We start from the raw sequence: 23,586 nt of genomic DNA on the forward strand, positions 1-23,586 counted from the left end.
TGGGGACAGATAAGTCGGTCCTGATAGTCACAGATAAGATGGCACTGATGGGGGGCACTGATGGGTGGCACTGATAGATGGCACTGATGGGCACTGGTAACTGACACTGATGGGCACAGATAAGATGGCACTGATGGGCACTGATGGTTGGCACTGATAGATGGCACTGATGGTCACTGGTAACTGACACTGATGGGCACAGATAAGATGGCACTGATAGGTGGCACTGATGGGCACTGGTAAGTGACACTGATCGGCACTGGTAGGTAACACTGATTGGTGACACTGATGACTGGCACTGGTAGGTGGCACTGGTGGGCACTGGTAGGCAGCACTGATGTGTACTGTTAGGTGGCACAGGTGTCAGAGATGAGCATGTGGCAGCTCTCCTTGATCAGGACTGATGTCCCTCTCACAGCCGCAGGCGATCGGCTTTTCTTTTTCTCTTCATGCTATCAGTGCGAGGAGAAAAAATAGCCAATTATCGGCTCTGTTTACATCACATGATCAGCTGTCATTGGCTGACAGTTGATCACGTGGTAAGGGGCCGGCTTCGACCCCTTACTCCAATCTGTCATCAGCCGAGTCCCATAGACTCACTGATCACAGAGCGAGCTGCGCGCTCCCTGCAGGGGGAACGCAGGCCGATCGAGCACGAGAGGACGTCCATTGACACCTTCCCGGCAAAGCAGGTCCGCGCTGTAGCCCTCTTTCGGCTATAGCGCGGACGGGAGGTGGTTAAATGACTGGTATTGGAATTTCCTTTCAAATTCGGCTGTTAGTGAACGTAGCGAATACAGATTTATCCGAAGTTACGAATGATACAAAATAAGGAATGCCGCATCTAAACAAATGAAACATAACAAATTAGTAATAGATAATAATAATAACAATAATACAAACTTTTTATTATAATTATTATTATTTATTAATTTGTTCTGTTCCATTCGTTATTTCAGATAATTTGTAACTTCGGATAAATTTCGTATTTGTTACGTTCACTGACAGCCAAATACCTGTAATTTAATAGGTCGTTATTATTAGTTAGTTTTGAATTTTCTTTCTTATTTTCGAATGACCAGAAAAACGAAAAAAAAAAAAAACGAAAAAAAAAAAACATATTTTTCGGCATCGCACATGTCTATTCGACAGGTATTATTTTTGACCGGCGCACGCCGATGTACGTCGGCAGAATGGCACGGGCAGGCATATTGGCGTACAGGTACGTCCAATTTTTAATGCCGCCCTGCCATCGCGAGCGTGCCGCCAGCTGGTTGGGACCCCCGTGAGTCCCGTCGCGGTGATACCCGCGATCGTCTCACGGGGGCGGCTGAACGAGGAAATGCCGTTGTAAACAGCATCTCCCCGTTCTGCCTAGCAACAAGTGACGCTGATCTCTACTCCATGTGATTGGAGCAGAGATCAGTGTTCACTAAATCAAAGCCCAACCCCCCCCACAGTTAGTAACACGCCCCTAAAAACACTTAACCCCTACACTGCCACCCACTGGTTAACCCCTTCACTGCCAGTGTCATTTACACAGGAATCACTGCATTTATATAGCACTGATTGCTGTATAGATGACAATGGTCCCAAAAATGTGTCAAAAATGTCCGATGTGTCCGCCATAATGTCGCAGTCACAATAAAAATCGCTGATCGCCGCCATTACTAGTAAAAATAATATTTCTACTAGTCGCTCTTATTTTGTTTATAGCGCAAAAAAAAAAAAAAACGCAGAGGTGATCAAATACCACCAAAAGAAAGCTCTATTTGTGGGAAAAAGGACGGCAATTTTGTTTGGGTGCAACGTCGCACGACCGCGCAATTGTCAGTTAAAGCGACGCAGTGCCGAATCGCAAAAAGTGCTCTGGTCAGGAAGGGGGTAAAATCTTCCGGGGGTGAAGAAATAAAATTTTGTTTATATATTTTTTTTTTTTTTTTTTCATTTACAGCATGAAAAAAAAAAAAAAAGGAGCCTGGTATTGAAGGGGTTAAAAGCAAACTCCAGCTCACACTTGATATGCAGTCACAGAAAACTATTTTTATTTTTTTTCCTTTTAGGATAAAGGTTTTAAATAAATAAATAGAAGCTGATCATGGTGAGCACCCCTGTCAGTGGTAAATGGTTTGTCCAAACCCTCTAGCTGCCACTTTTGCTGGACAGCTTGGTCTCTTATTAGATGTTGGGAAAAAAAAAAACTGACTTACTGGCAGGATCACCAGGTGAAAATAAAGAAAAAAAAATAATAATAAAAAATAGTAATAATAAAAAAGAAAAATAAATAAATAAAAAATAAAATAATAATAAATATATATATATTAGAGCTGCACGATTCTGGCTAAAATGAGAATCACAATTTTTTTGCTTAGAAGATAGATCACGATTCTCTCACGATTCTCACGGTGTAACATCATCTTTCACATTAAAACAAAAAAAAGTGTGCTAACTTTACTGTTTTTATTTTTTTATTTTTCGAAGTGTATTTTTTCACTTACAATTGCAATTGAAAGACTGCTGGGCAAATACACTGTGACATAAAATATTGCAGCAATTGCCATTTTATTCCCTAGGGTCTCTGCTAAAATTATATATATATATATATATAATGTTTGGGGTTTCCAAGTAATTTTCTAGCAAAAAATATTGATTTTAACTTTAACCACTTTCAGACCGGACCATTTTGCTGGTAAATGACCAGAGGTCTTTTTACACTTTGGCACTGCGCTGCTTTAACTGGTAATTGCGCGGTCATGCAATGTTGTACCCAAACAAAATTTGCGTCCTTTTCTTCCCACAAATAGAGCTTTCTTTTAAAGGTATTTGACTGACTCTGCGATTTTTATTTTTTGTGATATAAACGTAAAAAGACCGCAAATTTTGAAAAAAAATGATATTTTCTACTTTTTGTTATTAGAAAAATCCAATAAACTCAATTTTAGTCATACATTTAGGCCAAAATGTATTCAGCCACATGTCTTTGGTAAAAAAAAAGTCAATAACTGTATATTTATTGGTTTGCGCAAAAGTTGTCACATCTACAAACTAAGGTACATTTTCTGGAATTTACGCAGCTTTTAGTTTACGACTGCCTATCTCATTTCTTGAGGTGCTAAAATGGCAGGGCAGTACAAAACCCCCCCAAATGACCCCATTTTGGAAAGTAGACCCCCTAAGGAAATTGATAAGTGGCATGTTGAGCCCATTGAATATTTAATTTTTTTGCCTCAAGCGATTGAATAATGACAACAATTTTTTTTTTTTTTTACACAAAGTTGTCACTAAATGATATAGGGCGTAAATTTTTGAGTTCACTTCTCACTACCTATTACAGTTTTGAAGGCCATAAAATGCTAAGATGGCACAAAACCCCCACAAATGACCCCATTTTAGAAAGTAGACACCCCAAGCTATTTGCTGAGAGGCATGTTGAGTCCATGGAATATTTTATATTTTGCCACAAGTTGCGGGAAAATTACAAACTTTTTTTTTTTTTTTTTTTTTTACACAAAGTTGTCACTAAATGATATATTGCTCACACATGCTATGGGCATATGTGAAATGACACCCCAAAATAAATTCTGCTGCTTCTCCTGAGTACGGGGATACCACATATGTGGGACTTTTTGGGAGCCTAGCCGCGTACGAGGCCCCGAAAACCAAGCACCGCCTTCAGGCTTTCTAAGGGCGTAATTTTTTGATTTCACTTCTCACTACCTATTACAGTTTTGAAGGCCATAAAATGCCAAGATGGCACAAAACCCCCACAAATGACCCCATTTTAGAAAGTAGACACCCCAAGCTATTTGCTGAGAGGCATGTTGAGTCCATGGAATATTTTATATTTTGCCACAAGTTGCGGGAAAATTACAAACTTTTTTTTTTTTTTTTTTTTTTTTACACAAAGTTGTCACTAAATGATATATTGCTCACGCATGCCATGGGCATATGTGAAATGACACCCCAAAATAAATTCTGCTGCTTCTCCTGAGTACGGGGATACCACATATGTGGGACTTTTTGGGAGCCTAGCCGCGTACGGGGCCCCGAGAACCAAGCACCGCCTTCAGGCTTTCTAAGGGCGTTACAGTTTTGAAGGCCATAAAATGCCAAGATGGCACAAACCCCCCCCAAATGACCCCATTTTGGAAAGTAGACACCCCTAAATTTACGGGTACACTAGTGAGACTAGGTAATAAATGGCGGGTGCCCTGAAACTATAAAAAAATAACTAACCAACCAGCGTCACCTGTAACAGTTATATGGTGATCACTGGTGAAAGGGTTAACTAGGGGGCAATCAGGGGGCTTTATGCGGTAGTATATGGGGGTCCCTGGCGCTATAAAAAGCTGCGGCGAACCTAAATACCTACCTGCCTAACTAGCGTCACCTGTGACACTAATACAGCGATCAGAAAAACGATCGCTTATTAGGCTGGGTTCACACTGGAGCGATGCGGGAACGCCACGAATCCGCGGCGGGTTCCCGCATCACATGCCTCCCGGCGGCAGTTCACACTGCCCTATGCGAACTGCTGGGAGTGTCAGTGAAATGTTAATGACACCCCCAGATCAGTTCGCATATCGCAGTGCGATCTGCAAACTCGGATCGCATGGTGTGAACACCCATGCGATCCGATTCTGCTGTGGACCAAAAAAAGGGTCCCGTGCGAGTTTGCGGCGGGTGTGGCGGGTGCAACGCGAATTCAGCCATACTATCTGTATGGCTGAACTCGAATCGCACAGAGATCGGATGTGATTTGCACTGCAGTGCGGTGCGAATCACATCCGTTCTCATAATCCGCTGCAATGTGAACCCAGCCTTAGTGACACTGGCGACGGGAGGTGATCACGGGGTTAAACCTTTATTGGGGGGTTAGGGGGGTACCTTAGAACTAAAGGGGGCTAACCCTAACTGCCCTAACAGTTATTACAGTCACAAATGACACCCGCCGTGTGATCAGGGGGTTAAACCTTTATTAGGTAATAAATGGCGGGTGCCCTGAAACTATAAAAAAAATAACTAACCAACCAGCGTCACCTGTAACAGTTATATGGGGATCACTGGTGAAAGGGTTAACTAGGGGGCAATCAGGGGGCTTTATGCGGTAGTATATGGGGGTCCCTGGCGCTATAAAAAGCTGCGGCGAACCTAAATACCTACCTGCCTAACTAGCGTCACCTGTGACACTAATACAGCGATCAGAAAAACGATCGCTTATTAGGCTGGGTTCACACTGGAGCGATGCAGGAACGCCACGAATCCGCGGCGGGTTCCCGCATCGCATGCCTCCCGGCGGCAGTTCACACTGCCCTATGCGAACTGCTAGGAGTGTCAGTGAAATGTTAATGACACCCCCAGATCAGTTCGCATATCGCAGTGCGATCTGCAAACTCGGATCGCATGGTGTGAACACCCATGCGATCCGATTCTGCTGCGGACCAAAAAAAGGGTCCCGTGCGAATTTGCGGCGGGTGCGGCGAATGGCTGAACTCGAATCGCAGAGATCGGATGTGATTTGCACTGCAGTGCGGTGCGAATCACATCCGTTCTCATAAACCGCTGCAATGTGAACCCAGCCTTAGTGACACTGGCGACGGGGGGTGATCACGGGGTTAAACCTTTATTGGGGGGGTTAGGGGGGTACATTAGAACTAAAGGGGGCTAACCCTAACTGCCCTAACAGTTATTACAGTCACAAATGACACCAATGCAAAAAATAAAAAATAAAAAAAATAAAAATAAAAAAATGCATTGGTGTCACTGTGACTGGGGGGGCAGGGGTAATTGGGGGGTGATCGGGGGGTAAAGGGGGGGGTGTGAGTGTGCCTGGCATGTTCTACTGTGTAGTGTAGTGCTTGTGCAACTCACCGATGCTCTCTCCTCGGTGCCGGAACGAAAAATACCGACACGGAGGAGAGATTGCATCACTTCCTCTCCTGTGTTTACATTACAGGAGAGGAAGTGATGCAATGCTTCACTCCCATTCGTCAGGAGCGATCGCGAGGGGGTGACCATGAATGAATGGCCGCCTCCTCATCACCGATCGCTCCTGCACGGATACCGACCGCCGCAGGCACCGGGCGGGGGCCCGATCGGGCCCCCGACCCGCAGGAAGGCAGGGACGTACATGTACGCCCATATGCCTGCCCGTGCCATGCTGTCGACGTATATCATCGTGCGGCGGTCGGGAAGTGGTTAAAGCGGTTCTGCACCTTAAAAAAAAATATTAAAAGCCAGCAGCTACAAATATTGCAGCTGCTGACTTTTAATAAATTGACACTTACCTGTCCCAGGGTCCAGCGATGTCGGCGGCAGATGACGAGCGATCGCTCGTCTCTCTGCTGCCCCCGCCGCCATCCTCTGTCAGGGAATCGGGAAGTGAAGCATTGCGGCTTCACTGCCCGGTTCCCTACTGCGCATGCGCGAGTCGTGCTGCGCGTCTCTGCTGGTCCCCGCTGTGTCCTGGGAACTGTGTGTTTCCCAGAACACAACGGGGGGGGGGGGGGGGGGGGTGCGGGGCGTCTGCGGCGGTCTGTCCTGGAAGTGGGTGAAGATACCTGGATTATCCAGGTAACTGCACCCCCTCCCCCCTGAAAGGTGCAGATTGTGGCACCGGAGGGGGGGAGGGGTCGGATGAGCGGAACTTCCACTTTAGGGTGGAGAACCGCTTTAAGAAGTGTCAGAATTTTTTTTAGATTTTAAGTGGATAAACTTCCTGTTGTTGAAAGCTTGGCAGACTGGCCAGATTATTTGTTTACACAAGAAGTTCTATCCCTTTGATCTAAGAAGTAAGCCTTACTGTAGTTACAATGTTTCTCTTTCAATAATTTTTATTGAATTTCATTCTTTGGTAAATACATCATGTATAGACAGAAAATAGAAATAAAGCAAAAACATAACATAAAAAAAAACAGAGAATTCAAATAAAGCAGGATGCATCAATCAGAAAAAAAGTCAAGATATACAAGGTATCTTATACAGATATAATTGGGGCTATTATATGTCAAGAAGGGCTTGGAGTGTAAAGATCCACTTCATTGAAAATTTGTAATAAAGATGTATATAAGAAAAAGGAACACCAAAATTAAAAAAATATATATATATATAAATATATATATATATAAATATACATACAGAAACATAGATAAAAAAAAAAAAAGGAAGGAATTTGATTAGATTTAAATGTGAGGTGTAGAAGATTTAAGATATAAACATATCGGCAACTTCTAAGGAGACCCCCAAGGTCACCACTCCACCCCAATGGGCTCACACTGTGGAGTGGGATAGCTCGGGGGACTCCCGCCGAAGAACTCCCCATCTACGTCCCTCTAAACCCCCGGACAGCACCCAGAAATTGTGCTCCCCGGAGGGAAGTGAACAGCTGGACTTCAAAATTCCCAATTAAATTCCAAATGAACTCTTTAGAACTAGTAAACTCCAGTCCGAACCACAAAGGTTAACTAAGGAAAAAATGTAGTAGAATAAGGTAACATCTGATCAATTACTAAATATGAGAAATCCTGCTTAAAGAAAAACAACAAAAAAAAAAAAGGAAAAGTAGAAAGTGTAGTCAGGAGAGAAGAGGGAGGGTAAGGAAGGGAGAGATGTACAGGATTCAGGGTCCTGGCTCCATCCATGTAGAATTTAAGACAGAAGGTGTCCTGGAAACAATTGTACTTTGATGTGTTGGGCCCATGGATCCCATGTCATTTCAAATTGTTGAGTGGTATTCCGTAATTTAGCTACTATTTGTTCCTGAATCATAATCCATGAAATTTTTTGCCTGGTAGCCACAAGAGAAACCCTAGAAGTTTTCCAAGCTTTTGCTAAAGTGATCTTGGCTCCCAAGCACATAAAAAAGATTAGTTGTTGAGAATGTTTAGGGGTATTGTGTAGCCTGCGGTTCAGAAGGATATATGAAGGATCTTGTGGGATTGGGGCTTTCGTGACCTTCCTCACTAGATGTATAAAGTTATTCCAAAAGTTTCGTATGCGAGGACAAGACCACCATATATGTAACATTGTACCTAAAAGACCACATCCTCTGAAACAGAGCGGTGAAATCTCTGAGTACATCTTTGAAAGTCTCACAGGAACATAATACCATTTCGTTAGAATTTTGACATTAGCTTCGATTAAGGAAATATTTAAAATACCTTTGGAAGAACGTCTAAAAACTTGAAACCACAATTCCGTATCTAGTTGGATGTCCAAGTCTTCTTCCCAAGAACGAGCATATGTCGGTTTGTCACTCCTATCTGCCAGGGACGAGTAGATAAGGGAAATACCTCCTTTGCGATGACCATGTTTTAAGCACCATTGCTCGTAAATCGTAACATTGTAACTATTTGGTTTGTCAAGTTCAAGAGAATGTATAAAACGTTTAATCTGTGAAAGTCTCAATTGTTCTGAATCGGGCATCTCTAGTTTGGAGTAGCAGTGTCCCATTGAGATGGGTCCATTTGGTGTAATGAAATGTCCAATTCTGAAAAGGCCCTTGTTCAACCACCAATGAAAATCTTGGATGTTCAGGCCAGGAGGGAAATCAGGATTATGGAATAAATGTACGAGAGGTCTCAGTGGGGAAATCAGGTGTTCGTTTTTGTATAGTCTGTCACAAAGTGCTAGGGATTGAGAAAGCGTTGGGGACAATATGGCAGGTCTTTGCTTTGTTGGTCTCCATATTAGATGATCTAATGTGTAGTCAGGTACTGCCTGGTTCTCAATAGAAACCCAGTCTGGACAATTGGTTTTAGTATATATTGCTGAAAATTGTGCTAGTTGTGCTGCTTGATAATATAAAAAGAGGTTAGGAAGTCCTAAACCACCTTGGGTTGTCCGGCGGAACAGGATGTCACGCGCCAGTCTATGTCCCTGTTTTCCCCAGACAAATCCAATCACTTTTGATTGGAATTTGTTGAGATTCGACTTTTTAATAGGTATGGGAAGGGCTCTGAATAAGTACAAAATTCTAGGAAATAAGTTCATCTTGACTGCATTGAGCCTGCCCAGCCAAGACAATCCTTCTTTAGACCATTTAGTTAAATCTGCTTCTAAAGATTTGAAGGCGGGTGGGTAATTAGCATTGTATAAATTACTGACACATTTGGTGAGAGAAATACCCAAATAGGGAATCCTATCTGTAGCCCAGGAAAAGGGAAAGAAGGGCGCAAGTCGGGAGATGGTTAATGAGGGAACCGAAATATTGAGAGCAACTGACTTGGAAATGTTAACTTGGAGACCTGAAATAGTTCCGAAATCCCGAAGGAGATGAAGTAAGTTGGGGGTGGAAATTAAGGGTGAGGTCAGAAATATAAGCATATCATCAGCAAAGAGAGCACATTTATGCTCTTCTAAACCACAACGAACACCTTTAATATTTATATCTGCTCTAATGGCGATGGCTAGAGTTTCTATAGCTATAATAAAGATTAACGGTGACAAGGGACAACCCTGTCTAGTACCTCTATGGATATCTAATGGTTGAGAGAGGTGGCCTAATAGACGTACTTGAGCAGAGGGGGTTGAATATAGGGATTTTAGAATGTTCATAAAATTTGTTCCGAAACCCGTAGTTACAATGTTTCAAGTTCTAAACTTGGCAGATTGCCCAGGATGCTTTCTTTTGACAGCTGAGTGAGCAGATAATCTCTCCACTTGTTTATATGAAAGAATTGCCTACTGGGGGAGATCGTCAGGGGGTGTGAATCGAGATTGCGTTTTTTTTTAACGATTAATCGTGCACCTCTAATATATATATATGTAATTCTTTTTTTTAAACCAAAAATGAAAGAGACAATGCCCCTTTACATAAAATGGGATGTTTAAATGAGACACTGCATCTACAAAAGAGGTCAGCACCAACAATTGAATATTGTAAAAAATATACTTGAATTCATATTATGTAAAAACATATCCAAAATATACATAAAAAGCAAGTAGTACTGAGAACTCAAATTCTTCAGAATGCAATGTTAGCCAAATATATATATAAAATGGACATAAAGAAAAAATAATAATAATAACAAATAGTAATAATAATAAAAAAATATATAATAATACAAATATATATATATCTATATATATATCTATATATATATCTATCTATATATATATCTATATATATATATATATATATATATATATATATATATATATATATATATATATATATATTTGTATTATTATATATTTGGACATAAAGAAAAAATTATAATAATAACAAATAGTAATAATAATAAAAAATATATAATAATACAAATATATATATATATATATATATATATATATATATATTTGTATTATTATATATTTTTTTATTATTATTACTATTTGTTATTACTATATATATATATATATATATATATATATATATATATATATAGATAGATAGATAGATAGATAGATAGATATATTTCTATTATTATTAGTATATTATTTTATTATTTGTATTATTATCATATATATAAAACAGACATAAAGAAAAAATTAAATAAAAAAAAATAATAAAAAAATATATAGATACAAAAAAATTATATATATATATATATATATATATATATATATATATATATATATATATACACACACACATAAAACAAATGCAGTTACAACATCTAAGCACTGCTAAGCTGCAATATATGACGTTTTCTCTTTCGAGTTGAGATCCGTTTTAATAATTTCTGATAAGATAATAAATAATTCAATGAGCTGTTTTTCCTTCTCTGGTGTAATTAATCGCATCATGGTGTAACAAAGTTTTGATTAAATAGTGTGAAATATTCATAAAAAGCTGATTTCTGTGGGGATGTCGTCAATTAATAATGTTGGATCGATGTAAAGAATTTTTGAAATGCAAAAAAAAAAATATTTAAATAAAAATTTAAAAAAAAAGTTTTTTTTTGGACCACACATTCTATAACCTGTCCCCTGTCTCTCCGCAGATCAGGCCCTCCGATAGGAAGCCATGCTTGGATATTGATAGCCATTTTTCAACTAGCCATGGATTTTATAATTTGTGAATCGGGGTCACCGAGTACGGCGTACAGGTACCTCCAGCGCCCCTCGCTGGAACGTAGGATACAAAACACAGCATTATGGAACCCAAAGGGAAGGCCAAAGCCAAGAAGTCGGAGGTATTTTTGGAGTCTGTTTACAAACTTACAGCAGGGCGGGTCTTCTGTAGAATCGCAGCATTTAAATTTGCACCACAAAGACTCGAGCGTGCGTTTTTCTAGACACGCGCCATTACGGGACTCCACGGGAGCAAAAACAGTTCCTTCAAGGCGAGGACTAAGAGACTCGCTTCCAATTCCTCATTTGAGGAGGGGGAAGAGGCAGCTCCAAAGAAGAAGTTGGAATAACGTCAGGCCTTTCTTGGAAAGTCAGCCCACCACAGTTTCGGAATTTATTTTATGGGGGCCGACTGGGGATGATGACTATGTGGAGTCCAGCACCATCCCTGGGATTTACGAGACCACGAGAACCTCCACGACGCAAGCCAGGGCGACGCCGGTGGGGACCTTGATATCCACCACCGGCTCCACCACCACGCAGTCTAAGGACATGACGTCACAGAACCCCGTGGTGCACAAGGGCAAAAAAGTACCTGGAAGGATTAGCACAACAGAACCGTACCCTGGGAATGGGAAAGCTGCTAGACCACCAAGGATACCCAATGAAACCTCAGGTACAGTACACAATTACATGTGTTCTTCATTCTGCCATTTGATTTAAAGTGGTTGTACCCCCTTCCATATATCCAGGCCCAGCCTGGGACGAAAAACAGGCCTGGACATAGCCAATTCTTCCATGGACCGAGGGTTTAGGTGGGGTGAGGGTGGGTTTATGGGACACCCATGGAGCCAGTCCCCCACACCGCAACACAAACCCCACACACTGCCCCCCAAAAGACCCCACCCCCAACCTCCACCCCCCCACAGACCTTCACCACTCAACTACCGACCCCCAACCCCCACTGACAGACCCCCAATGCCCCCCACTCACAGACCTTCACCACCCAACTACCGACCCCCATTCCCCCCCAAATACTGCTCCCTCCCTGCACTGGCAGATCCCCTCCCCCAGCCCCCCACTCACAGACCTTCACCACCCAACTACCGACCCCGACTGACAGACCCCCAATCCCCCCAAAATACCACCCCCTCCCTGCACTGGCAGATCCCCTCCCCCAGACCCCCACTCACAGACCTTCACCACCCAACTACTGACCCCCCGACCCCCACTGACAGATCCTCAACCCCCCAAATACCACCCCCTCCCACCACCAATAATAGGCCCCATTTCCCAACCACCATTCCCCGTTCCCAGACTTTCACCACCCAACTACTGACCTCCACTGATAGGTCCCAAATACCACACCTCCCTCCACTGACAGACCCCCTTCCCCAGCCCCCTCCCAGCACTGACAGATCCCCTCTCCCAGCCTCCTGCTCGCAGACCTTCACCACTCAAATACTGACCCCTAACCCTCACTGACAGATCCCCACCCCCCCCCCAATACCACCCCCTCCTACCACTGACAGACCCCCTCTCCCAACCACCTCCCCCCACTCACAGATCTTCACCACCCAACTACCGACCCTCAACCCCCACTGACAGACCCCCCAAATACCATCTCTCTCTGCACTGGCAGATCCCCTCCCCCAGCCCTCCACTCACAGACCTTCACCACCCAACTACTGACCCCCAACCCCAAGACCTTCACCACCCAACTACCGACCCCCAACCCCCACTGACAGACCTCCCAATCCCCCCAAATACCACCCCTCCCTGCACTGGCAGATGCCCTCCCCCAGCCCCCCACTCACAGACCTTCACCACCCAACTACTGACCCCCAACCCCCACTGACAGATCCCCAACCCCCAAATACCACCCCCTCCCACCACCACTGACAGGCCCCCTCTCTCAGCCACCATTCCCCACTCCCAGACTTTCATCACCCAACTACCCCCACTGATAGGCTAAAAATCCCTCCAAATACCACCCCCTCCCTCCACTGACAGACACTCTACCCCAGCCCCCTCCAACCACTAACAGATCCCCTTCCCAGCCCCCCCTCACAGACCTTCACCACTCAACTACTGACCCCCAACTCCCACTGACCGATCCCCAACCCCCCCAAATACCACCCCCTCCCACCACTGACAGGCCCCCTCTCCCAAACACCGTCCCCCACTCCCAGACTTTCACCACCCAACAACCGACCCCCACTGATAGGCCCCAATCCTCCCAAATACCACCCCCTCCCTCCACTGACAGATCCCCTCTCCCAGCCACCTCCCTCTGCTCACAGACCTTTACCACGCAACGTCCGACCCCCATCCCCCACGGATAGACCCCCCCAATCCCCCCAAACACCACCTCCTCTCTGCACTGACAGATTTCCCCCACCCAATCTTCATGCTACAGTTGCTGACTCTGGTCTGTGCCCCCACTAGGCTGTCAAGGTGTCGTGCCGTGTCCCCACCGACCATTCGGCATGTGAGGAGTTACAGTGCCTTGAAAAAATATTCACACCCCTTGAAATTTTCCACATTTTCTCATGTTACAACCAAAAATGAAAATGTTATTGGCATTTTAATTGATAGACCAACACAAAGTGCTACATAATTGTGAAGTGGAAGGAAAATGATAAAGGATACAAATAAATATGTGAAAAGTGTGGGGGGGGGAGGGGGCATTTGTATTCAGCCCCCTTTACTCTGATAACTAAAATTTAGTGGAACCTAATCAGCAAATAGAGTCCACCTGTGTGTAATTTAATCTCAGTATAAAGAACTGTTCTGTGAAGCCCTCAGAGGTTTGTTAGAGAACCTTAGTGAACAAACAGCATCATGAAGGCCAAGGAACACACAAGACAGGTCAGGAATAAAGTTGTGGAGAAGTATAAAGCAGGGTTAGGTTATACAAAAAATCTCCCAAGCTTTGAAAATCTCACGGAGCTCTGTTCAATCCATCATCGGAAAAGGGAAAGAGTATGGCACAACTGTAAACCTACCAAGACATGGCCGTCCTCCTAAACTGACCGGCCGGGCAAGGAGAGCATTCATCAAGAGCCAGACCACAGACCTTAGACCTAAGTCTGTCCAGATAGTATGGTAACCTGCCGACTTGACATCATCCACAGGCAGCTTAACTCTTCAATAAGACACAGGAGTTGAATCCAGCACAATTTTACTTTCGATAATAGTACAGTACAGAGGATGTGTTTCCAGGCTTTTGAAGTGTAAGAAGACAATGACTTTCTTAAGTCCTGTCTCTGTAAAGAACAAACGCTGACTGAGGGAACTTGGAGGAAGGGGGGAAGGTCTAGCTAGGACTGAACCAACTAGCAGTGAAGGGGAGGACATGACAAGATACAAAATCACAGTGTAAACATGTTGCAGTGGCTTAAAACTACCTCTAGATGGCAGCATGCTGCAGAAAAAAATTATAACATATGCATTTCAAAGCAAGACAAATACATGAAAGTGGGGCAGAATATCTATATATTGCCCATTCCATAGCCCTAGGTGGCAGGTGCCATGTTTTTGGAGGTTATCATTAGGCAGCCCTGACACTGATGAAGCCATTAAATTGAAGGAATATTTTACAAACAAAAATTTTCAAAGTAAATTCTACTGGTGTGTGGGCAGTTTTTGTCCATGGTGTGTACTTGTGGTTCTATGAACTCATTTTCACCCCATCGTTGGTGTCAGTGGGAGGAATAGTGTCCCATCATTGGTGTCAGTGGGAGGAATAGTGTCCCATCATTGGTATCAGTGGGTGGAATAGTGTCCCATCATTGGTGTCAGTGGGAGCCATAGTGCCTCATCATTGGTGTCAGTGGTAGGGATAGTGCTCTATCATTGGTATCGGGGGGGGGGGGGGGTGGAATAGTGCCCCATCATTGGTGTCAGTGGGAGGAATAGTGTCCCATCATTGGTGTCAGTGGTAGGGATAGTGCCCCATCATTGGTGTCAGTGGAAGGAATAGTGCCCCATCATTGGTGTCAGTGGTAGGGATAGTGCCCTATCATTGGTATCGGGGGGGGGGTGGAATAGTGTCCCATTATTGGTGTCAGTGGTAGGAATAGTGTCTCATCATTGGTATCAGTGGGATGAAAATTCCCCCAGCATTGGGTATCGGAGGGAGGAATATTGCCCCATCATTGGGGATGGGGGGGGTGGTGCCCCATCATTGGTATCAGTGAGAAGAGCAGTGCCATATCTTTGCTGCTAGTGGGAGAAATAAGATCCCATACACACTAGATTTCTGTCTTCAGATTTACCAAAAACATATAATATGAGATCACACCTTAAGTTTCAATGTGTATGGAATCAGGCAGGCCCTTTCACTACATGTTTTTGGTAAATCTGAAGACAAAAATCTGCAGAAAATCTAATAGTGTGTATGGGGCTCAATGCCCCATTGTTGGAGACAATGGACTGCATAGTTTCCCAAGGGCTGGATAAAGACAAGCAAAAGATCTGCATCCAGCCGAAGGGGCCCCCAGTTTTGAGATCACTACATTCGAGTAAAGCCCCCACAGTAAAGTCAATCGGTTTCAGATAGTATGTGGCGCTACCCCCCCGGGGGGAACCCCGAATATAAAACCCCAAGACTATATTAATAAAGTATAATCTATAAAACGAATGAATAAATAATTACTTAATCTATACTGATCTTCCAAATCGATCTTCGAAATATAAGAATGATTAGATAGCAATGCAAATTAATCTAAAGTGCAAAATATGATATCCTTAAGTGCAATCAACCATAAAATATGCGATTATCACAATAAAATTCCTCCAATATGTACCATAAAGTGCAAAACTTTTCTAATATATAACGTAAAGTGCAATAATGTTCTAATGCATAAGAATACAATATTGTATTCTTATGAATTAGAACATTATTGCACTTTATGTTATATATTAGAACGGATAGTCAGCCAAGCCAAAAGTCAGGGATCAACGTAGTGGAGCAGCAAGCAGGATCTGGAGCCAGAAGGGATGTCAGCAAAGCCAGTCTTTAAACAGGACCGCAGGAGATAGTTTCTTGTGATGTTGACCAAAGCGAAGGCAGAGATCCTCTAGACTAGGCGGCTTAAAGGGATTGTAAAGTAAATATTTTTTAAATAACAAACGTGTTATACTTACCTCCACTGTGCAGCTTGTTTTGCACAGGGTGGCACCTGCTCTTCTGGGGTCCCTCGGCGGCTGTCTCGGCTTCCTCCCGCAGGTACTTCTCACGTTCATGCGAGCTCCCTCACATGGTGAGAAGCACCTGCGGGTGCTCTCCCGTGATACAGCCGGTGGCTATAGCGGCTCGCTGTATCACACGGCCCCGCCCCCCCCCCCGGCGTGCCGCGTCATTGGATGTGATTGACAGCAGCGCGAGCCAATGGTTGCGCTGCTTTCAATCCATCCACTGCAGCCAATCAGCGGCCAGGCTGAGTGGCGAAGAGGATGTCGGGGGGCGAGTGCGGGACTTTCGAGGGGTGAGGTAAGTAAAACGGGGGGGGGGGGGGGGGGGCTGGGGGCACCGGCAGTGTGAGATGTTTTTTCACCTTAATGCATAGAATGCATTAAGGTGAAAAAACATTTACCTTTACAACCCCTTTAAGTAGGCAGGACTGACGAGCAGGATATCATCAACAGCTGAGTAACAGTGGAGAGAGATGGGAGCTGGCAATTAGCCGACAGCTGAGCGGCCAGCTCTGAGAAGGAGGGGCTGAGCCCAGCCCTGACAATTTGACAACTCTGTAACTTAATAAACAGTTCAATCAGTTCTTTATGGACGTTGTCCGAGATTCTATCTTTTGTTTTATAATACATCTGTGTAGGATACAATCATGGCCCCCTTTACAGTTGTGGTATTCTTTGGTGGTTCATTTCCCCCCCCATGTGCACTAGACAAAATGATCTCTGACCTCTTTTGTCCCGAAGAAGTAGATTTATAATATGGGAAACGCGTTGGGAAGCAATTTCCTCCCTCTGCAAGCATCAGCTGGAAATGTGGACAATAATTTAACATCTATGGATTAATAAATAGATGACGTGTATGTGCCGATCTTTAGCATATTATATTTCTATAGATGATTGAGCATCCTGAAAGCTTGTGTCTTTAGGCCTCATGCACACTGGGCATTTTTATAGCTGTTGGTTTGGACATCAGGCACTTTTTTTTTTTTTTAAACGAAAAATTGGAAAAAAGGAAAAAACTGCGCTATGATAAAATATTATACTAATCGTCCACAATGGAACTTTGATCAGCTGCGGCTTGACTGTATTAAATAATTACAGAAAAAAAAAAAACACATGAAAAATTTAGTAAGCTGCGCTAAATCATAAACCCACATAGAATTCAATGAAGTAAAAAACATTAGACAAAATTTCAATAATAATGTGTGAAATTAGGCCTATTACCCCCAGTCCTAAAGAATAAGGGTTATAGGGTAATTGATCACAGTGAACAACGAAAAAAGAAAAAAGAAAAACAAAAAAAATGTAAAACAAAATAGTGAATACCCAATGTGTAATTACAGTGGTGTGAAAAAGTGTTTGCCCCCTTCCTCATTTCCTGTTCCTTTGCATGTTTGTCACACTTAAGTGTTTCGGAACATCAAACCAATTTAAACAATAGTCAAGGACAACACAAGTAAACACAAAATGCAATTTGTAAATGAAGGTGTTTATTATTAAAGGTGAAAAAAAATCCAAACCATCATGGCCCTGTGTGAAAAAGTGATTGCCCCCTAAACCTAATAACTGGTTGGGCCACCCTTAGCAGCAACAACTGCAACCAAGCGTTTGCGATAACGTGCAATGAGGCTTTTACAGCGTCCTGGAGGAATTTTGGTCCACTCATCTTTGCAGAATTGTCCTAATTCAGTTACATTAGAGGGTTTTCGAGCATGAACGGCCTTTTTAAGGTCATACCACAACATCTCAATAGGATTCAGGTCAGGACTTTGGCTAGGCCACTCCAAAGTCTTCATTTTGTTTTTCTTCAGCCATTCGGTGGTGGACTTGCTGGTGTGTTTAGGATCATTGTCCTGCTGCAGAACCCAAGTTCGTTTCAGCTTGAGTACAGGAACAGATGGTCGGACATTCTCCTTCAGGATCTCTTGGTAGACAGCAGAATTCATAGTTCCTTTTATCACGGCAAGTCTTCCAGGTCCTGAAGCAGCAAAACAGCCCCAGACCATCACACTACCACCACCATATTTTACTGTTGGTATAATGTTCTTTTTATGAAATGCAGTGTTCCTTCTACGCCAGATATACTTGGACACACACCTTCCAAAGAGTTCCACTTTTGTCTCATCGCTCCACAGAATGTTGTCCCAAAAGTCTTGGGGATCATCAAGATGTGTTGTGGAGAAATTGAGACGAGCTTTGATGTTCTTTTTGCTCAGCAGTGGTTTTCTCCTTGGAACTCTGCCATGCAGGCCATTTTTGCCCAGTCTTTTCCTGATGGTGGAGGCATGAACGCTGACCTTAACTGAGGCAAGTGAGGCCTGCAGTTCCTTGGACGTTGTTGTGGGGTCTTTTGTGACCTCTTGGATGAGTCGTCGCTGCGCTCTTGGGGTAATTTTGGGCGGCCGGCCACTCCTGGGAAGGTTCACCACTGTTCCATGTCTTCGCCATTTGTGGATAATGGCTCTCACTGTGGTTCGCTGGATTCCCAAAGCTTTGGAAATGGCTTTATAACCCTTTCCAGACTGATAGATCTCAATTACTTTCTTTCTCAATTGTTCCTGAATTTCTTTGGGTCTCGGCATGATGTGTAGCTTTTAAGGATCTTCTGGTGGACCTTACTGTGTCAAGCAGCTCCTATTTAAGTGATGCCTTGATTGTGAACAGGTGTGGCAATAATCAGGCCTGGGTGTGGCTAGAGAAATTGAACTCAGGTGTGGACAACCACAGTTATAGTATGTTTTAACAAGGGGGGCAATCACTTTTTCACACAGGGCCATGATGGTTTGGATTTTTTTTCACCTTTAATAATAAACACCTTCATTTACAAATTGCATTTTGTGTTTACTTGTGTTGTCCTTGACTATTGTTTAAATTGGTTTGATGTTCCGAAACACTTAAGTGTGACAATCATGCAAAGGAACAGGAAATGAGGAAGGGGGCAAACACTTTTTCACACCACTGTATATAAACATTTAAGTCCAATATAGATGAAATCGTCAAATCTTCTACTGTGTAGCGAGTGCTCGATCCACCACCATACAGCCAAAATTACTCCTTACCAGAATTTCATGACCCCCCCCCCCCCCACTACAGAGGGTCACCAACAGCACATAACAATAGATATCTCCCACTTCAGAAGGGTCTCGGCTGTTCTCCTCCCTCCACCGATATCATGACCAGGTTGTCAAACAAGTATCTTTAGTTATCTCCCATATATTGGGTCATATGTGCCAATTCCATGCAAAAGAAATGAAGCTCCAATAGTGTAAAACCTTTTAATATAACTCAAATATAAAAACAAAAATGCACTTACAAAGCACAAAGGAAAGATCAGCCTTAAGTCCGATGCGCCGGCCGGACGCAAACGGACAACCTCGTCGTTCCTGGGTACAATTCCTTCGTAAGGGGTGACCTCAGCGCATCGCTCATCCCTACGCGTTTCGCAAAAAATTGCGTCATCCTGGGGCACGCTCCGTGCCCCTGGATGACGCCATTTTTTGCGAAACGCGTAGGGCTGAGCGATGCGCTGACACACATGATCGAATTGTCCGGCAGATTCGTTCCGCCGGACCTAGTCCATCGAAAAAGTACTTCATGGCTTTGCACCCCATTATCTAAACTTTTATCAACTTACTCACCCCCCCTCATAACCTTCGCTCCTCAAATTCTGGTCTTCTGTGTGTCCCCCCCCTCCCCCCCAACTCACCTACACTCGATGGAAGACGGAGCCTTCTCCTGCTACGCTTCAGAACTCCGGAATTCACTTCCAAAGAGCATCAGAGAGTCATCTTCTCTAAACTCATTCCAATCGAATCTAAAAACTTTTTTCTTTAGACAAGCTTTCATTAAGGCCCCTTTCACACTGGGGCGGTGCGGGCGCCGGCGGTAAAATGGCGCTATTTCTAGCGCCGCTTTACCGTCGTTCTAGCGGTGGTATTCGGCCGCTACCGGGGGGCGGTTTTCCACATGTGTTCATGTTACAACCAAAAACGTAAATGTATTTTATTGGGATTTTATGTGATGGATCAACACAAAGTGGCACATAATTGTGAAGTGGAAGGAAAATGATAAATGATACAAATAAATATGTGAAAAGTGTGTGGGGGAGGGGCATTTGTATGGCGCCCCCCGGAGTCAATACTTTGTAGAACCCCCTTTCTCTGCAAAGTCTTTTTGGGGGTGTCTCTACCAGCTTTGCCCATCTAGAGAGGACATTTCTGCCCATTCTTCTTCTTTGTAAAATATCTCAAGCTCTGTCAGATTGGATGGAGAGCGTCTGTGATCAGCAATTTTCAAGTCTTGCCACAGATTCTCAATGGGATTTAGGTCTGGACTGTGACTGGGCCATTCTAACACATGAATATGCTTTGATGTAAACCTATCCATTGTAGCTCTGGCTGGATGTTTCGGGTCGTTGTTCTGCTGGAAGGTGAACCTCCGCCCCGGTCTCAAATCTTTTGTAGACTCTAATGCCGCGTACACATGACCGGACATTCCGCCCACAAAATCCGTCAGAAAAAAATCAGACAGATTTTGGCAGAAACCGGTGTTGCATACACACGGTCGGAGAAAGTTGTTGGAAAATCCGATCGTTCGCAACGAGGTGATGTTCGTTGCGTACGACGGGACTACGTAGAGGCTAGTAGCCAATAGCTTTGGTCTCGTAATTTCATCTGAGCATGCGTGGCACTTTGTCTGTCGGAATTCCCTACCAACGATCGGAAAAAATCCAATCAGATTTTTTTTATCGGAAAATTTTAGATGCAGCTCTGAAATTTTTTGCGTGGGAGTTTCCGACAGAAGATGTCTGATAGAGCCCACACGCGATCGGATTTTCCGACAATATAATCCGTTCTGACCTTTTCCGTCGGAATTTCCGACCGTGTGTACAAGGCATAATGCCTAGGTCCAACGGTCTTCCCGAAGGACTTTTGGCGGAGGTCCGACTGACTTTCTGAACGAACGGACATGGCCACACACAATCAGACTAAGTCAGTTCGAAAGTCCGTTCGTTTTGAACGTGATGATGTAAGACGGGACTAAACAAGGAAGTTCAATAGCCAGTAGCCAATAGCTGCCCTTACATCGTATTTGGTCCGTCGGACTAACACACAGACGAGCGGTTTTCCCGATGTCGGATAGACTTGAACATGCTCTGTTTCTAGGTCCGTCAGATTTTTATTAAAAAACGGTCGGACTAGTGCACACACGATCGGATTGTCCGACGGACTGATCCCGTCGGACCTAGTCTGCCGGAAAGTCCAGTTGTGTGTACGCAGCATAACAGGTTTTCTTCTAAGATTGTCCTGTATTTGGCTCCATCCATCTTCCCATCAACTCTGACCAGCTTCCCTGTCCCTGCTGAAGAAAACCATCCCCACCACATGATGCTGTCACCACCATGTCTCACGGTGGGGATGGTGTGTTCATTGTCAGTTGTGCCATACTCTTTCCCGATGATGGATGAACAGAGTTCCGCCAAAAAAAAGAAAATTAAAGTCAGCAGCTACAAATACTGCAGCTGCTGACTCTTAAAATATGGACACTTATCTGTCCAAGGCGTCCGCAATGTCCTCACCCGAAGCTGACCCATCCCGTCCCTCAGATGCTGGCCCTGGCATCTTCACTAAGGGAATCAGGAAGTAAAGCCTTGCGGCTTCACAGCTTGGTTCCCTACTGCACATTCCCGAGTCGTGCTGCGCGTTCTGAATGGTTCCTGCTGTCTTCTGGGACCTGTGTGTCTCCCAGAAGACAGCGGGTGGGGCGGAGGAGGGCATAGTTTTCAGCGGATTCTGGGGCACCGGAAGTGGGAGGCAGGTATTAGACAGGTATCTGCTCCCCCCACCCCCTTGAAAGGTGCCAAATGTCACACCAGAGGGGGGAGGAACCGAATCAGCGGAAGTTCAATTTCTGGGTGGAACTTCCGCTTTAACCACTTCAATACGCTGTATTATATACTCTGCACTGTATTATAGATACTACACTGACTGCACTATATACTCTGCACTGTATTATAGATACTACACTGACTGCACTATATACTCTGCACTGTATTATAGATACTACACTGACTGCACTATATACTCTGCACTGTATTAGACATGTGCAGAGTAAAATATTTCGTTTCGGAATTTCGTTTTCGTCTGAAAACTTAATTTATTTAGTTACTCCCGAAATTCGTTTTTATTTATTTCGTTTTTCGTTCAAAAATTGCATTCGTCCGAAAATCCACATGAATTACGGTCGAATCTGTCTTGGAAGGCTTATGGTGTCTGTCGAATGTATAAAGAAGATTCGATGGAGCTAACTATATAGCATACTTTAGAACCCTAATAAAGTCTATGGGACTCCAACGTTCAAAATCTAAAGTGCTAATTTTAAAGGCTAATTTGCAAGTTACTGTCCTAAAAAGTGTTTGGGGACCCGGGTCCTGCCCCAGGGGACATGTATCAATGCAAAAAAAAGTTTTAAAAACGGCCGTTTTTTCGGGAGCAGTGATTTTAATAATGATTAAAGTGAAACAATAAAAGTGTAATATTCCTTTAAATTTCGTAGGGGGGGGGTGTCTATAGTGTGCCTGTGAAGGGGCGCATGTTTCCCGTGCTTAGAACTGTCCCTGCACAAAGTGTCATTTATGCAGGAAAAAAAGTCCTTTAAAATCACTCGCAGCTATAATGAATTGTCGGCTCAGTAATACAGAGAACACTCATTGAAAGTCATTGATAAAAAAATAAATAAATAAATAAATAAAAAAAGCGTGGGGGTCCCCCAAATTCAATTACCAGGCCCTTCAGGTCTGGTATGGATATTAAGGGGAACCCTGCCTCAAATTTAAGAAAAAATTTGACGTGGGGTTCCCCCTAAATATCCATAACCAGACCCTTCAGGTCTGGTATGGATATTAAGGGGAACCCCGCGTCAAAATTAAAAAATTTTTTACGTGGGGTTCCCCCTAAAAATCCATACCAGACCCTTTATCCGAGCACGCAACCTGGCAGGCCGCAGGAAAAGAGGGAGGGACGAGAGAGCGGCCCCCCCTCCCTCCTGAACCGTACCAAGCCACATGCCCTCAACATTGGGACGATGCTTTGGGGGTCTGTGACCCCTCAAAGCACCTTGTCCCCATGTTGATGAGGACAAGGGCCTCATCCCCACAACCCTGGCCGGTGGTTGTGGAGGTCTGCGGGCGGGGGGCTTATCAGAATCTGGAAGCCCCCTTTAACAAGGGGACCCCCAGATCCCGGCCCCCCCCTTGTTTTTAAATGGTAAGGGGGTACAAAAGTACCCCTACTATTTCACAAAGAAAGTGTAAAAAATGGTTAAATAAAACAAACACACTTTTGAAAAATTCCTTTATTAAAAATAAAAAAATAA

The 23,586-nt window shown here is 43.8% G+C and overlaps 1 protein-coding gene across 4 annotated transcripts in view; it reads left to right on the forward strand.

Moving 5' to 3' along the window:
* The window catches only part of AJAP1 (adherens junctions associated protein 1), a 456,256-nt gene that overhangs the window by 213,675 nt on the left and 218,995 nt on the right, over window positions 1-23,586 (forward strand). For all 4 annotated transcript variants that reach the window (XM_077458283.1, XM_077458281.1, XM_077458280.1 and 1 more), the window contains one exon: window positions 10,947-11,692. In XM_077458283.1, coding sequence (XP_077314409.1) covers window positions 11,005-11,692 — 688 coding nt within the window. In that variant the 5' untranslated portion in view covers window positions 10,947-11,004. The remainder of the gene's footprint in view (window positions 1-10,946; window positions 11,693-23,586) is intronic.

The sequence above is a fragment of the Lithobates pipiens genome, unplaced genomic scaffold, assembly GCF_037356315.1.
Source record: "Lithobates pipiens isolate NorthernLeopardFrog02 unplaced genomic scaffold, aLitPip1_a1.2 Scaffold_27, whole genome shotgun sequence".
NCBI lineage: Eukaryota > Metazoa > Chordata > Amphibia > Anura > Ranidae > Lithobates > Lithobates pipiens.